Here is a 16725-nt window from a genome sequence, read left to right on the forward strand (position 1 = left end):
AGAGCCTACCGAGTTTATTCTTCACCTTCTTTTTTTGGTTATATGTTATCTGTCTGTGCTTAAGTATCAGGAGTTGCTCTTTAGACCTTCATGGAAGAAAATTCTGAAGTCATGGACAGGCTGAACCTTTCTGAGTAGCGGCTAGGTGATAAGAATCTAAATTAAAAACTAGCCATTAACCTATGGGCATTAAAAAAAAATCTGATGTTAACACAGTAATAAGAAAACTTGTTAGTTTTAGGGAAAAATCACTTTGTAAAATGTTATTCCTTTAACATAGTTGTGCTATTTTCTAAAGGCTGATTCTGTAAATTCCCATAATGCCAGAGCAGTGGGCAGTATTTCTAGAAACAATAGACTTTCTCTCCCAGGGAAAAGTATGATAGAATCAATTACCATCTTCCTTCTTTCCCAAAGATGGCTAAGCATTTGCCTCATGGCTTTTTGAGATATTCATGCCTCTCTAGCTAATTTTGTGTACTGTACATTTCAAGCAAGTTGTAAATTTCATTTAAGAGAAAAATAATCCCTTCTTTGTCACTTAATGTTTTTACCTCACCATGTTAAAATAATAATAACATGCCATTACTGTAAGATACTCTTTGCTACATACTTTCTTTTAAAGTTTTTACTTAAATTCCAGCTAGTTCACATATTAGTGTCAGGTGTACAATATAGTGATTCAACACTTCTATACAACACCCAGTGCTCATCACAAGGGGACGGGGGTGAGGGAATGGGTTAAACAGGTGATAGGGATTAAGGAGTGCTACCTACTTTTGTAACCTGAATTTGTAGAGAATTATTCCATCTATCTTCTGCTTCTCCTGGCTTTGTGATCACTACACAGATCCCTTCTCCATCATAAGACACTTCTTGGGAGCCTTCATATTTATATAATTAGAATAATAAAGAGGAAAATTCCAATCCCATTGTCTATTATATATTCTAAGCATGGATAATACTAGAACAAAAAGATGGCCTTTATAGAATGCTACAACCATCTGAGTGAGCATTTGCCTTTCTGATATCTTTGGTATTAACTGGCCCTTTGATGAACCAGGGACCCACGGGTGATACATCTGAATTGAGAGTCATATCATCTATGTATTTACACATAAATTTCTTACCTGATACATACAAATATGCTTTCACATAACTTATCTTATCTGATACACACAAATCCCAGAGGCAGGATTTATCCACATTTTAAAGAAAACTGATGTTCAGAGAAACCACAAGACTTGGTACAGGTCACACAGCCAGAAAGAAACCAAATCAGAACTCCAAATGAAGAAGCCACTAAGGAAACAGCATCCACTGTTTGGAGAAACCACACACAAGGACCTCTCTGTATGCACAGTAAACCCCACCCACATACAAAGCTTTCACAAACATGTGTACAGGGCAGAGTTCTACCAAGCTGTGCAGAGAGGGTCTCCACCAAAAGGCTCAACAAATAACCATTATAGTTTTGCATTAAAGGGTTTTATGATGATTCATTAAAACCTGATTCAATAAGTTTCCACTAAACTACTAGTGATTTTATCGTCATTCTTCTTGCTATACCCACATAAGTATAATCTATTACAGCATATAAGTTTGTATTTGTTGAACTGTTATGAAAATGTTTTATGTCATTTAAAAATATTTATACCATTCAGGGGCTTATATCAGTCAGATAAGTGTCTGACTCATGGTTTCGGCTCAGGTTTCAGATCATGCATGATCTTGTGGTTTCATGAGTTCGAGGTCTGCACTGGGCTTTGCGCTGGCAGCTTGGGATTCTCTCTCATCTCTCTTTGCCCCTATCCCACTTACACTGTCTCTGTCTCTCTAAAAATAAATAAACTTAGGGGCGCCTGGGTGGCGCAGTCGGTTAAGCGTCCGACTTCAGCCAGGTCACGATCTCGCGGTCCGTGAGTTCGAGCCCCACGTCAGGCTCTGGGCTGATGGCTCAGAGCCTGGAGCCTGTTTCCGATTCTGTGTCTCCCTCTCTCTCTGCCCCTCCCTCGTTCATGCTCTGTCTCTCTCTCTGTCCCCCCCCCCAAAAAAAAAACGTTGAAAAAAATAAAAATAAACTTAAAAAAATACTTATATCATTTAAAACAGATACCACAAGGTATCAAGAGCCATAGAAGAACCAGGATACAGTCAGGTAGACAGAGCTTGAGTGCTGACTCAAGCCATGAGGCACAGCTCTTACCCACCCAGGGTTCCTGGAGTACAGGAGGGACACTGTGAGGATCAGATAAGATAAAGCACATGGAATCCCAGGCACGGATTTGGCTGTGGCGGGGCTTCTATCTGACTCCCTTTCCATTTCTCTTCTTTTAACAATATCAAAAGAATGAACATTTGTAGAACTAATATGTTAAATGCTTTCAAATAAAGAAGTAATTGGTCTAGTCATACTTATTAAGTGATACTGTTTGGATCAAGAAACACTGGCATTTCAAAGGTATCAACAGTACTGATTTAGGAGCAATTCAGAACAAGCCTTTGCAGTGCCTTACATAACGCCCTAGGTGAGTTCTGATTCAGTTTCTTTCTGGCTATGTGACACAGACCACACAAGTCATGTGGTTTCTCAGTTTCCTTGTCTTCAAAATGTGGATAATGCCTGTTTCTCAGGTTTGTGTGCATCAGATAAGGTAACTGCCCCCAAATACTGGTATTTTTATTTAGATGAGAGCCTTAACGACTTCTACAGTATGGATTTTCCTCATTAATATCAAGCTAAAATTTGTTCAAAGATATGTATTTCTTTTACTATTTAGGAGTCCTTTTTATTTTTGTGAAACTAGAAGCATCATTTCATTTTTCCATAAGTATTTTCTGTAAATGAAGGCTTTCTATAAATGGTAGGAAGTTTCACATTGGGAATTTCTTGTTTCTTAGTAACTTTGGATACTGTGGTCCCTTAACTTGATTAGCCCCATTACTCTCTTTTATTATTCATTTTCAGAGTATTCTGACTTCTAAATAAATATCACTTGAGAACATTTCTAAAGATGGCGAGTAGGCCCTAAATACTGGAAATATTTATCCCCCTTCTGATCGGCTTTCCATAGTTTCACTTTATTTTCACTCACTACAGAACTCGGACTGAAAAGCTGATCAGCCACATGCTATGTGCACATGAGCAATTGTGTAGGATACTTCATTTGTACTCAAATGAGATAATAGATGTGAAAGTACTTTGAAAATTTAAAAGCTCTATGGGCATTAAGTTATTATTATACAAACGTGAGTGTGACATTCATTTATTAGAGGCAGGGAAATATGGGAGCATTTCAGAGCTTCTGAGCTAATGAGTCCAATTTAGAACTGTAGGCCAGAAAAGTGATGTTTTCAGCATGACAGAAACCCATTGTCTAGATGTGATTATATCATTATGTTCAGTGGTTTAAAAAATGTTATTAGTACTGAACTCAATTCCATCTCTCACATATTCATTTAAGACAATTTGATGCCAGAATATTACTTATATCAGAATAAAAGCAAACAATAGTCACAGTATTTAAAAGCCACTGGATTCCAAGACAGGTATTTTTCATACTAGTTCGACCTGAACACCGATAATTAAACATCACTCTAGTGTTACTTTTGAAAATCATTTGCCAATGAACAAATTTCATAGTGGAACGGACATTAAATGTATCTCAATTTAACTGTAAGCATTGGTTTTCTAGGTTAAGCAAAGCACTTCCAAACATCTACTGAGTAGATCTTAAGAGGGCAACACTCCTATGAATTACTGCAACCACCAAGAACTTGAGGTTTCTGGCCTATGACTAGAATTCCAGATCACTCTGGTGGAGTCTCTGCTGAGAACAGATTTTCTGACCTGGTGATTTTTCTCTTAATTGCATTTTCCTTTCTTTTAGTAAATTAGCAAGCCTGAAGACGGACTTGTGTTGTTTGGTTAGGTGAGCCTTACCCATGCAACGAAAGCCCCTTGGGAGAAAGGTCCTGGGAAAGAACCTCAGGGACCAGGCTCCTGGTTGGACGGAGGTGTAACTAGCTGCTTGCTTACCAAAATTTTAATTTCTAATCCAAGTCTTTAGGAAGACCCAACTTTATTGGCTAAGCACACAGCCTCGGGGAAGAAATGTGGCATGGGGAGAGCATGACAGGTTGTTAAAAAAGCAAATGGATTTAAAAAATCATCCTAGCAAATGACCAGAAAAGAAAGGATAAGAAAAAAACACCAATTGAGTGGTTGAGTGATAGAAAAGCACTTAAAAAAAAAAAAAAAAAAAAAAACAACTGTTCAACAACAAAATCACAGAGTATTTCATATTTTGACAGGTTAAAGCTTTGAGACTATTTTTAAAAGGTACACATTCATTTCTCCACGATTTCTGGCATTTCTAGACTAGGAAACATTCTCAAGAGAAACAAACAAAAAACTGCAATTAACACAACCGAAAGAGTTGCAATCCCAGAATTCTTTTTTCTTATTGATTAGTTTCTTGTAGTGCCATCTCCTATTTTCTCTGCTTTCTCTGCAGCCAAAGTGCTGTATTGAGCGGCAGGATTTCAGAAAGGTCTAATACGCTCCTGGCTCCTGGCCTATGTCTACATCAGTCATTCGATTGCTGTGAGCAGTACACGTGAGGAAAACAAGCATATCCACACAGACCCTCTGTGGCTCACCACGTCCCATCCACCCTTTTATCTATCCTCTCTCTGCTTTTGGGCCTTTCTCACCTGGCCAGATACAAGTTCATTCAACTTTCTCAAGGATAGGACAATTCTTGAAAGGGATGCCTTCCAATCGGAGTGATGGGAAAAACATCTGGGCTATTCAACAAGAAATACTAACTTAAGGGAGAAATCTTGCTAGATTATCTTTGAGTGTTCACACACAGGCAGAGGAGTAATTAATTTCCTCTTTGAAAAAACTGTGTTGTGTGCAGAAATGTCATAAATTATAGGAGGATCTCAGATAGGTGATTTTGTTTTTGAAGTTGGCATAGTCAACAGTAGCTAATGCTCTTTAAGGAAGGATCCTCCTTTACCCAGGAAATAGAAAGGTTCAGAAAATACCCAGTTGGTACTAATACATAAAGACTACATGGGTCAAACTTAAAACAAATCATGCCTCTGAAATGCTGTCATTACAGAAATTTAACCACATATATGTGATCCACAAATACTAACAAGTAGCAGGAAATATATGAACAGCTTGGGGGATAAAAGCTTTCAGACTCTAAAAGAACATCAGTGAAAACAAGAATAAGGATTAAAAGATAATACTTAACAAGAGAGAAAAGGAAAATCATTCATTTCTTGTAACTTGTACATTTTCATCTCCCTTCAATAAAAGATTCTCCGTAATCCTAACATTGCCATTCCCTGCACAAAGATCCCAGAGAACAATTCAATATTGAGAGAGCTAAAAGGAGTTGCAATATACCAGACTCTCTCTCTCTCTCCAGGGCATCTGCAAGCAGAAAAGTCATGGTTTCCAGAACATTCTCTTCACATTTTTCTTTCATGAGCGGCAGCACAGAATGTTTACCAAAGGCTTTTCAAAACAGAATCTCACCAAACAGTTGAGAAAAATATTTAACAAGCAAAGCAAAGCAATTACAGTCGAATTTTCACCTCAAGATTCTCATCTTAGGTGTGGGAGGCAGAGAGAAAACTCTTAACACACCAGTCTGAACCTGGAAGGAGGATGAAAACAGTTGATTCTGCCAGTTGTTGTCAACAAATCCAAATCTTTGAATCTCGAGGACAAACGCTAGAGCCATAGCTGCCCCCCTGGACGTGTGTTAAGAACAGTTCCACTGTTGGGTATGGCTGACTCATGTTTCTGAGCGGCAGTCTGAGGGCAGGTGAGGCATGGACACCTCTACCAAAACCACAGAGAGGGCTAAGCATGAAAGATCTCTCTTTTCAGTTCTTTGTGTCAAGCAGCATCATCACCTTCAACTACTCGAGGTGACACGGTCAGACGATGCAACCAGTCCCAACAGTGTGATACTGTTCAAATATGTTAACCCGGAAGGAAATTAACAACATCACGAGGAGTTACTACTTCCCCCCAACTTCTGCTCTGTCATCTAACCAATTTACATTTTATAACCCAGACTTTTGTTATTCATTTTCATTATGATTTCATTCTTACGCGGGACGATTCCCTTTGGCACAAAGACTTTCTGGGTGCAATGGGATCAGACAACTTCTCCCATGAGAATGGATAACAAGGACCTGGGTATACAAGCCATTCCCGGAAGGTGTGTTTTCAGTCTGGTTTGAGCGAGTAGGGAATGAAGGCCATAGCATAAGACGGTAAAATTCCAGCTGGGTGGACAACAGGCATCCATCGGCTCACTGCAAGCTAGTGCTCAATATCAGAACGCATTACTCGATATGGGTGAAAGGCAAAAATATCACAGAGGCTTTTAACACCTTACCTGGGCCATCTGCCTCTCCAGTTTTGATCGGGGAATATCATCAAAGTAGTTTTCATTTCTTCTCCTCCTTGCATCGCCCTGCATGATAATGTGAGGAACGTCTAGGGAGCCACCAGTGGTGTAAGTGCTTTGGCTAAGTGATGGAGACAACTGAGGAGGAGTGTGATTACCACTGGGATCCTGAATGGAAATACATCATGAAATAAATACCATGTTCTTGTGGCTAACCTTTGGTTTCACAATTGTGAAATACTGACAAGACACACTGCAGGGGTGGGGAGTCATTTCTGAATCACCTGCTAAGGAATGGGTGACATTCTACCATTTTATTAATGGCGTGATCTAGGCAATACTTTCCCCCCTAAGTATTTCAGGTCAAAGTTTTCAAGGATAATGAGTCAGGCCCGGTTTTCCTACACCAGTGCTACGGAGGAGCTCAGGAGAGAGGCACCCGTATGCTGGGCACCCCTGATGCGATTGTGTGTGTTTACAAGGGAAGAGATGCATCTCCTTGTGGACAGAGTGTCCTCACTGTAGTGACACATGACAAGAAGGCCCCAGTAGGACCTAATGGGTCTTGATTCTCCATCAAAGGGTGGTCTGGCAATCAGGCAGGGAAGAGGACACAGTATGGAAACACAGCATGTCACACGCAGACTGCAGAGCAATGCATATAATGACAGGGGACGTGTTTCAACGGCAAAGATGACTCAAGCTGAGGGAAACTGGTCAGAAGTCAGATAAGGGGTGGCAGACGGCTGGGCTCTAGGGTTTGCAAGTCAGAGGAGGGTTGGATTGTGCTGAGTCTCCAGGCCACTTCTCCCCCAGATGTTCTGGGCCTCCTGTGACAGATTAAGATCCTGCACTTTTTCTTGGGAATCTCTGTCTTTGATCTGTTTGTTGTTCTCCTAAATCTCTTCCAGGGAGCCGGAGGGAGAGGTTCAGGAGGGGAAGGAAAGAGAGCAGAGTAAGTAGGAGGAAGTTACTCGTCTAAAGAGGCATTTTAGGATGTTTACACTGAAGGCACCTACATCTTTACCTCCTTTTGTGTAGCGAAATGAAGGTAAGACAATAATCACTTTCTAGTCTTATTTTCCCCCTAATTTATTTGAGGCTTCCCTTACTGGGAAGAAAAACATGTCCTGTTTTTACTTTCACTGCTCCCAAAGCCCCCAGCTGGTTGGTCTCCAAATGTCCCAGTGTATCCCAATTTCCCCAGTGCTCAATTTTCCTGCTGGTTCCCTCCTCCAGCCACATCTCTTGTATTCCCTGAAATCGTTGTGTATCTTCTTCTTTAAAATGGAATCAGACTCACAGTCTTACCAGCTTCTCTCCCACCTGACCCTCTGCTGTCCTGGCAGTAGTTTTGCTGTTTTCTGAAGTTCACTGATAAGAGGCTTTCTACTGCATTTCATTGTTGGCAGTTATATCTAAGTGCCATGCTTGTGTGTACTGTTTGCTATTGCTGCCTTTGCTGACATGTGCAGAAAAGGGATCAGAAGCCAGTGCAGGATGAAATAAAGAGAAGAGAGTTGGAACTCTCCAACCAGTCATGGAGATCCAGGCTTTTCGATGAGTTTTTGAGAAGTTCCAACAGGGTCTCATGGAAACCAGTGACTGTTGGCTGCTCCTTCCCACGGCCATTTTGCCAGCAATCAACTCTCATTTTCTTGTTCTCTCTGCTTTGCCCTTCTTGCCTTCCTTCTCCTTCCACGTTATCTTTGTCTCCATTCTATACTGTTCTCTCTAGTTTTTCTGCCCCAGAATTCTAAAATATAGCTGCAATCATTTATTAATGTTCTGGATTCTCTATTCATAATTTTTGAAGGAAGTAAAGCTGACAAATTTGTACTTCCTAAAAAAACAGGAGACCCTAAGGTTAACTTTCAATTTATCTTTCCTTAACTGTGGTCCTTGAATGATTTTCGTTCTGGGGGTTTGAGGAGTTTGACCGAAAACTCATCTCCTCTCACTTGGTGCAGATGGGAATGTGGGAAGGGGGCAGAGGGAGTGGTTCTTTAAAAGTGCTGGTTTGTAATGTGTACATCTAAATCTCAAAAGGATACATTTAACCAATTGAGAGAAACAAATCTCATCTTACAAAACACAATCAAAACTGAGATTGTTTTTATATAAATAAGGTAAACCACATGGAAAACAGCCTGTACTTCTCGATCCATTGCTTCGATCATGTCATTTTATCGCACACAATAACTTCTGAGGATAAGAGTGGAGGCGGAAACGAACAAGCTGGGCACTTACCCTGAGGGTGATGGACCGAGGGGGCTTCTGTGGTGGATCGTCGTGCAGCCTGTCTCCCAGAGATGCCAAAATACGTTTCCTGTGGCCAATCAAATTGATTTTTAAAACCTGAAACGACATATATTTGGGTTAAATATTTCATCTGAGAAAAAGATGTCCTAAAAGATGAAAAATGAAGGGATCTGTGCAGTTACCTCTGCACCATGAGAGATGTGTGAAATCAGGGTGGGCCCTCAAGTCCAGAAAGATGGGAATGGCAGGGGCAGAGTCCAATGTGGCTGTGGAGTGGGGGTTGGAAAAGAGAGCAGAGACACGGCTCCTCCTGCTGGTGCTGCCCTGGAGTCTAGATCTCCTCTCATCAACCACCACCCTTTCCAGAGGATAAGTCACTTTAACCCGCACCAGCAGAAAACTCTCCCATACACAGAGTCCTATTGCTCTTACAATAAAATCAGAGTCCTGACCTGGCCCCAAGGCCCAACAGGGCTGGTTGCCCTCTGCCTCCCTCTGTGTCCCTCCATTCAGGATGGCCACACTGGCCTTCTGTGTTCCTTGAACATTCCATACTCATTCTTGCCTTAGGGCCTCTATCCCTTTTGTCCATCTGCCTGGAATGGTCCCCTCAAGATTTTCAAATGATGCCCTCTCATCCCTCTGGGGCTCAAGTGTTATCTCCTCACAAAAGCCTTCTCCCTCCTCTCACTAAAAGAACCATGCCCTCAACCCCCATCACACTCTACCGCATGATCCTCTTTTATCATTCTATGAAATAACTTTATTTATAGGTTCAGTGTGTGTGTGTGTGTATGTGTGTGTGTGTGTGTGTGTGTACCCATCTCCCCTAGGTAAACTTCCTGCAGGTAAAGCTCTGGTGTATCTTTATCATTCTGATTTCCCAAATGCCTAAAGCAATGCTTGAAATAATAGGGGGTCAATGAATATGAAAGAATGAATTTTAATGTAGATGAAGGTAGCAGAGGAGGGTTGGAGTCAAGCACTACCTACCTGGGGGAAGACTCAAAGTCTCCCCAGGATGGGATTTTGAGTATGAGGGCCCTACAAGGCACACTGTGGAAGAGGTGACAAAGGAAACCAACAGTTGCAGACAGTCTCAGTTCCCACCTCTTCCTGGAGCTTTGCAAATGCTACTTTTTCAACCATCCCAACATCCCTGTCTGGAAGGGGTTCTTGCTTTACAGAAGAGGAGCCTGAAGTTCAGAGTGGTTAAGTAGTCTATCTAAGGGCCAGTACGTGGTGGCTCTGGGATTTGAATGAGGTTTGCCTGACTCCAAAATTTGTTTTACTTGAAGGTAAACTGCAAAGTTTGGGCACATCTCCAAATATTACTGATGTTTTAAAAGAGCATATTATAAATCCATTCATAAGAAATGCATTTACCTCTTCTCTGCCCACGTGTAGTTCCAGGACAGAACTGGAACTATTTGGGTCACTAGTTCCTCAAGTACAATACCCATAGTGTAAGTGATCTAAACAAAATCTCTCTTTTCAAGTTTTAAAGAGGAGAGGTGGGCATTCTCTGGCATTCCTCCTGCACTATCTTGAATTTTTATTTGCCTATTTGTCAGTTAGCCTATTGGACTTTCTGCCCACATTGATTCAGATTTTAAACCAGCAGTATGCTCTATTCCTTTCACATCTACTCTCTGATCCATGTCTGTTGATGACGGGGATAGCAAATGTTCATCAAGGTGAGTGATCACATGCACCACCTCCCTATGATTTTGTAAACCTTTATCTTGCCTGGCTGATGCATCCTGATCTTTGCAGTCACCCCCATAAAGCAGCTCCTCTTCCCCACAGATCATTCTAGTCAACTTCTGTACCTTCTCCTACCCCTTTACAGCTGCTTAAGGTTTGTCCAGCAAATTACAACATTCCAGGTGTAAGTGAACCATGGCTTTACATCTGAGCAGTACACTACTTTCTGCTTTGAATGTACCCTTTTAAATGTCCCTTTCTAAGTACTCCTGATTCTGGCTGGCCTTTCAGCCATGGGAGGAAAAACCAGGGGCAAAAATACACACTGGCTGTAAAACCTCTTAACTTTGTTAGAGCTGATAGTTCAAAGCCTTTTAATCTTGGAAGGAGGGCTTGTATTACTTCTCCCTAAATTCCTTATCCTACAGTCGTCCGTGCAGAAACCCATCTGCCGTCCTTCTCCATACTCACATAACCCTGTGTTATCTTCCTGCATGTATATTAGCCGGTGTGGCATTTCACTACCTGGAGGAGTTTAGCAAGTTTTGCAAATCTAGAATTTCACCATACACTCCTCAGATGATTTAGAAGTATGCTTAATAAGGATGGTCCCAATGTCCATGACTTGCAGGCAATATTGTTTACACGATCCAGAGAAATGCCCTTATATTTTTGCGTTTTCTTTTCTTTCTTTCTTTTTTTTTTAAAGAGTATCAAGATCAAAGAATTCCTCCATTTCAGGGAAATATAACATTAACCTTTTCAAATGTATTTGCAAGTCTAAAAAACACTACATTCTTCTCATTCTCTTTTATTCTTATTCTCAATTACTTTGCCAAATGCTTCTATTGAATATAAATTCCTCCCATAAAATCTCCACTGCCTTCCTCCCAATAGCTAATTGGACCTGCTGCTGCTGCTGCTGCTGCTGCCTTGGGCCCCTGGGTCCTGCTAAGTAACGTTTTTATCGTAATAAATGAATTCAGAATTACTTTGACAAATAACTGACACTAAACAACAAATAACTGTGGTAAAACTGAGCTGGTGTCCCCTCCACTGCTGCTTTCGGTTTACTCTCCAACAGCTCAATTTGGGGCGAGATACCTGAGTCTCTGATCTCCATTTTCTCACCTATAAAGTGAGGAAGTTAATGCCAATCCTAATGTTGGGAAGATGAAGAGCGAAATTATGAGAATAACCAGCACAGGGCCTGGTGTAGAGAAGATACAACCTTCACACTGTGCTTCTTCCAGTTAGTGGGCTCTAAGGATGTATGCAAATCCTGACCCCGAAAGACAGGGACTATGTGATTTTCAGAAAGTTAATCACATCAAACAAGTCTGCTGGTGCTTTGCATGCAGAGATTTGGCTAACCTTGGAAAAAGTGCCCACTGAAGTGACATGTACTGGTAGGAAGGGGTCTGGTTTCTAGCTGTTAAATTTATTCCTAGACCTAATCTAAAAGAATGCATGCTATTCTCCCATGCACATTATTTAATCCCCAAAGGAGGTAAGCTGAGGCACTCTACACTGGAGCTCTACTGCTGCCTCCTCTACAGAACCTTCCGGAAGAGTCCAGATAGATAGATAGATAGACAGATAGATAGATAGATGGAACAAATTAACACAGAGTGATGAGTCATGTCAAAAACATGTGGGTAACTCTCATTTATTAGAAATGATCCCACATTACAGAAGATACTGATGATTACCATTTACTTAACATTTGCTATGATCTAGTTGTGCTAGAAACTGTGCCAAGTACATTATATATGTGTAAATATCTCATTTAATCCTTATAATAACATTCTCATTCTCATTTTAGAGGTGCAACCTGAGACACAAATACTGAGTAACTTGTTTAAGGTCACACTGCTAATGGCATCATGACGGGGATGTGCACCTGATTCTTAACCTGCTCTTTACCACTTACCAGGCTCTTCTTGCTATCAATCTCTACACCGTCTGGCTTCAGCTACACTATAAATCACGTGTCATGAGGCTTCTTAAAATGGTGCTTTGTAAATTTTGAGTTATTATGTTCAAAACATTTATAATGGGTTTTGATCATCTGAAAACATTAAAATACTATAGCTTCAATTCTGGACAAGGCTAAAGCAGTGTTAAAGCTTCAGGTCAAAAGAGCTCAGGTGGGTACCTTACAGAATTCCTTGTGAAATGCATATATAGACAAAGGATAGGAAGTCCTCATCAATCCAAGATTCAATCCAAGTTGGCTAATATTAGAGTGGTGGGGGGGGGGGGTAACGTTTGGCTTCAAAACTCCCAAGTCAACAATAAGAAATCAAATTGGCCAGACAGTAACAGAATATTCCAAAGAAAGATAGTCACTATGAAAAAGTCAAGTCCAAAGGCAAGTGGGTTTGCCTTGGATGAGAACAACTTAACTAACATATGGTCATCATTGGAAGCAGACAGGGAAGTAGTGGAATCCTATCACTTTAGGCACCATAACTGATGACCAGTCAGTCTGCAAACCTTTGGTTTTCAAAAAGTCAGAGCAATGATTACTGTAGTAGAGAAAAACTCTGTACGGGTTTCATTCCTGTGTGGGTGGAAGTGAACTGCATATAAAAGAAACCCCATGGGTATAAAAGGTAAAGTAATGGTAATATATTGGGGATTTAGTTATTCTAAGATATTGAGCCAATTCCGCTCAATTCAAACACTGATATTGAGTTTCTGCCACAGATTATTTGGCAGTACAAAGAGGGAACTTAGAGAAACGGGACATGAATAACTACACAGTCAAACCATTAACTAAGAAAAAAATTATTATACATATGAGCCTAAGAATGTGGTTCCAGCTGCTGAATTCTAACAGATATGAAATAAAAGTTACTGCATATTTTCTTAACGGTTTTTGTTACAACTACTATGAGAAATGTGAGCCAAAGGCAAGGAGTGGTGTTGAACCGACATGAGCTTTCCTCATATTGGGACCCATTCATCAGACCAGTAGCTGCCTCTAGGAATTTTCTCTAGTATCATCAATTGAACAGGACATCTTCAGAAATCCTGTCACAGATCCCAGCAAGAGGAGAATAACTGTGGAGTGACAATGCTGCAATGTTATGTCACTGTCTTTTATGCTTCTGGGTCTGGCTGTGGGAATTCTGCTAGACAATGTCATGCCATTACCCTCACACTGAATAGGCTCGCATCAGAATATATGTCACAGCACAAGGTAAAGTCAGCATACTTAGACTTCTTTTTTTTTTCTTTTAAAATTTAACGTGATATATGTTAAACGTTAAATTTAACATGATTTAAATTAAATATGTTTTTTCTTCATCTGCTTTTAAAATTAAACAATGTTTGGATTGTAGTAACAATACTGCTCTCCCACTGTAGAGACAGACAATACAGAAAAACGAGTGAGGGGACAAGTTCTCTGTAGGCTATTAACATATAGATATGCTTCCTTTCATTTTGTCCCCATGATTATATTTTATAGAAGCTGTAACATAAGTTCAATTTTCACCTTAATTTTTTTCACTCAATATTAAAGCTAAAATACTTCCCTAACATATCCAACTCTCAGTAGACATTTTAAGTAACTCCATATTACCATATTATTGCTTTAGAGAAGCATGGCATAATTTACTAACCATTCCCCTTATTGTTGGAAATTTAGATTGTGCTTCTTTTCTGGATATCAAATATTCCATGGACTAGAAAAAAAATCCTATCATCCTACAATTTCCATTTTCATTGCCATGTTTGCATAGACACCATAGAAAAAAAACACTGGAAAAAGCTGCGACAATGTGCATGAGTCACAAAGAAAAGTCATGTAGCGACAGTCTGTCTCCATGTTCCGCATGAAATCTCAATCCATTTATTGCTGGCTGGACCAAGTCCTCCAGGGAAAATCACAAATCCACATAATGTTCCTCAGTGTCACATTTTGCATTTGTTATATTTTGGAGTTCAGATTTAGCTGACAGACGTGAAATAACACATGTAGCTGAATACTCCAGAGACTACACATGCAGCAACACTGAGCACACGAGCGATTCCAGTCATCACCACCATGGGACTGCATCCTTTTTATTTCCAGTTTTTTTATTTAGAGGGGGATTTTTATTTAAATGGTACTTAAATGAAACAGCTTTATCCTGCATTTGGAACCCTCCTTCCATTTTAACAAGGTAGATAATTCCCCTTTCCCTTTTCTAGATGTTTGCTAACTACAGAGAGCAGCTTTTATGCAACTCTAGAGCATGCATCTGGCTTCACAGTGGCCTCTTCTAACAAAACTGCAAGCATCCTGAGGAGTTCTGGTATTCTTAAAGACCCAGAATGGAAGTTGAGCTAAAAATTTATCTGCTTTGTTCTCATCTGCAGAACTAAATTCTGCAATTAAATGCAAAAGGTTTTCCCCCCTCTCTGGTAATTTCTAAACACTTTCCACCTGGAAGCATCAAGGCAAAAGTGCCTGTGTGTCATCCAATTTCAACTCCCACAATGCCAGAAGTCCTCGTTTGAACTTGCATTTGATTTTTGACTGTGACATGTTCTCTCTGATTTTTTTGGGCTGTAATAATCCATGTCTGGCATAATATGGTGGATAGAAGGACCTCTGAAGCAGAATATCATGACATTTTGTTCTTCCTCTGATTCTTCTTCCAGCTAGCTGATCTTTTTAAATATTATTATTATTATTATTATTATTATTATTATTGAGAGAGAGGGGGAGAGGGAGAGAGCACGTGTACATGTGTGCACAAGCATGGGAGGGGCAGAGAGAGAGGGAGAGAGAGAATCCCAAGCAGACTCCATGCCCAGTGCAGAGCCTGACGCAGGGCTCGATCTCATGACTGTGAGATCATGACTTGAGCTGAAATCAAGAGTTGGACACTCAACCGACTGATCCACACTGATGACCCAGCTAGGTGATCTTTAATATCTTTAAGCAGTGATATTAAAGGGATAATAATAATCTTACACAACAAACTACTGGATGTCTTTCACATGTAACCCCCATGTTATGCAATTTGTGAGCCACAAAGAAGAAAAAATATTCAGTCCTCTAGGGTTCTCAATATAGTAGTTGGAAAAAAAAAACATTTAAAAAACAGGTGTGTATATCTTCTTGTCTATTATGTATGTATCCATGTATCCATCCATCCATCTACCTATATATCTATCATCCATCCATCTATCTAAATATATGTGTCTACACAGCCTGCCAAGACTAAAAAGGGTTTCTGTGGATTGAATGAGAATGACTAGGAAGCTGCTCTGGGAACCATGAAGCATTGAACTAAGGCATGGTTTCTCTTTTAAGTATAACAGAAACTTTAAACTTGTTTTATCCTATCCTTGAATAAACCTACCAGCAAAAATTTTACTATTATCTTTGTTATTTAAATGTGTTACTATAGATATCTCTGGGTAGATTCTAAATATTTTTTTAACGTTTATTTATTTTTGAGACAGAGAGACAGAGCATGAACGGGGGAGGGGTCAGAGAGAGAGGGAGACACAGAATCTGAAACAGGCTCCAGGCTCTGAGCTGTCAGCACAGAGCCCAATGCGGGGCTCAAGCTCACGGACCACAAGATCATTACCTGAGCTGAAGTCGGACGCTTAACCGACTGAGCCACCCAGGCGCCCCTCTCTGGGTAGATTCTAGATCAAGAACCCTGTCTTTCACTTTTCCAGCCTTCTCTCCTATTAATCTAAAATTTCTTTAACTCCAGCCAAATCTCCTCCAGGTCTCCAACTGTGCCATGGACATTTCTTTGACTTAAATATACAACACTTCTGCATATTCTATAAATATGGATATAAATATCACACTCTCCTTTTCATTAGAATCTTGGAAGGATGAAGTCAAGATCCACCTAAAGTTTTCCTTGCTCACCTTGGATTACTGCAACCTCTCTCTCTGAATTTCTGTATTATCTGTGGGCTGCCGTGGGCTGGTAACACTGGATGTATCTTGGCTTGTACTGCTAGCTCTCTTTTTACATGTCTGTGTCTTACCTGTTCCACCTGACTGCAGGCTTTGGAAGTCAGGTAGGTACAGTGTTACTGAGTCCTAGAGTTCCTCATAGCATCCAGCTCACAAGGACGTTTTAGAGGGGTATCCCTAAAATCTCAGATCTGATCACTTCTGCTGTGGGCAACAAATGACATAGGAGAACTATCTCTGAAAGCAAAGAGAACACTCATGTCCTATTGCTTTTTCCCTTCTACTCTCTAGTTTTCTGTTCTTTCTGAGTCTTAGCCCCTGATTCCTTTACACAGTCTTGCCATGAGTGATGGGAAACTGGCTTACCTC

At 40.4% G+C, this 16725-nt stretch overlaps 1 protein-coding gene across 20 annotated transcripts in view; it reads right to left on the minus strand.

Moving 5' to 3' along the window:
* ANKS1B (ankyrin repeat and sterile alpha motif domain containing 1B) overlaps positions 1-16725 on the minus strand; it is a 1079650-nt gene that overhangs the window by 78503 nt on the left and 984422 nt on the right. For 15 of the 20 annotated variants that reach the window (XR_006709127.1, XR_006709126.1, XM_045464941.1 and 12 more), the window contains 2 exons: positions 8694-8801; positions 6432-6611 (listed from right to left, as the gene is read on the minus strand). Coding sequence is in view for 18 of the 20 variants with exons in the window: in XM_045464941.1 (XP_045320897.1) it covers positions 6432-6611; positions 8694-8801 (288 nt within the window). In the remaining 2 variants the exon portion in view is untranslated. The remainder of the gene's footprint in view (positions 1-6431; positions 6612-8693; positions 8802-16725) is intronic. The other 5 variants (XM_045464944.1, XM_045464943.1, XM_045464942.1 and 2 more) reach the window with 2 other exon arrangements.

Source organism: Leopardus geoffroyi, chromosome B4 (assembly GCF_018350155.1).
Source record: "Leopardus geoffroyi isolate Oge1 chromosome B4, O.geoffroyi_Oge1_pat1.0, whole genome shotgun sequence".
Lineage (NCBI taxonomy): Eukaryota > Metazoa > Chordata > Mammalia > Carnivora > Felidae > Leopardus > Leopardus geoffroyi.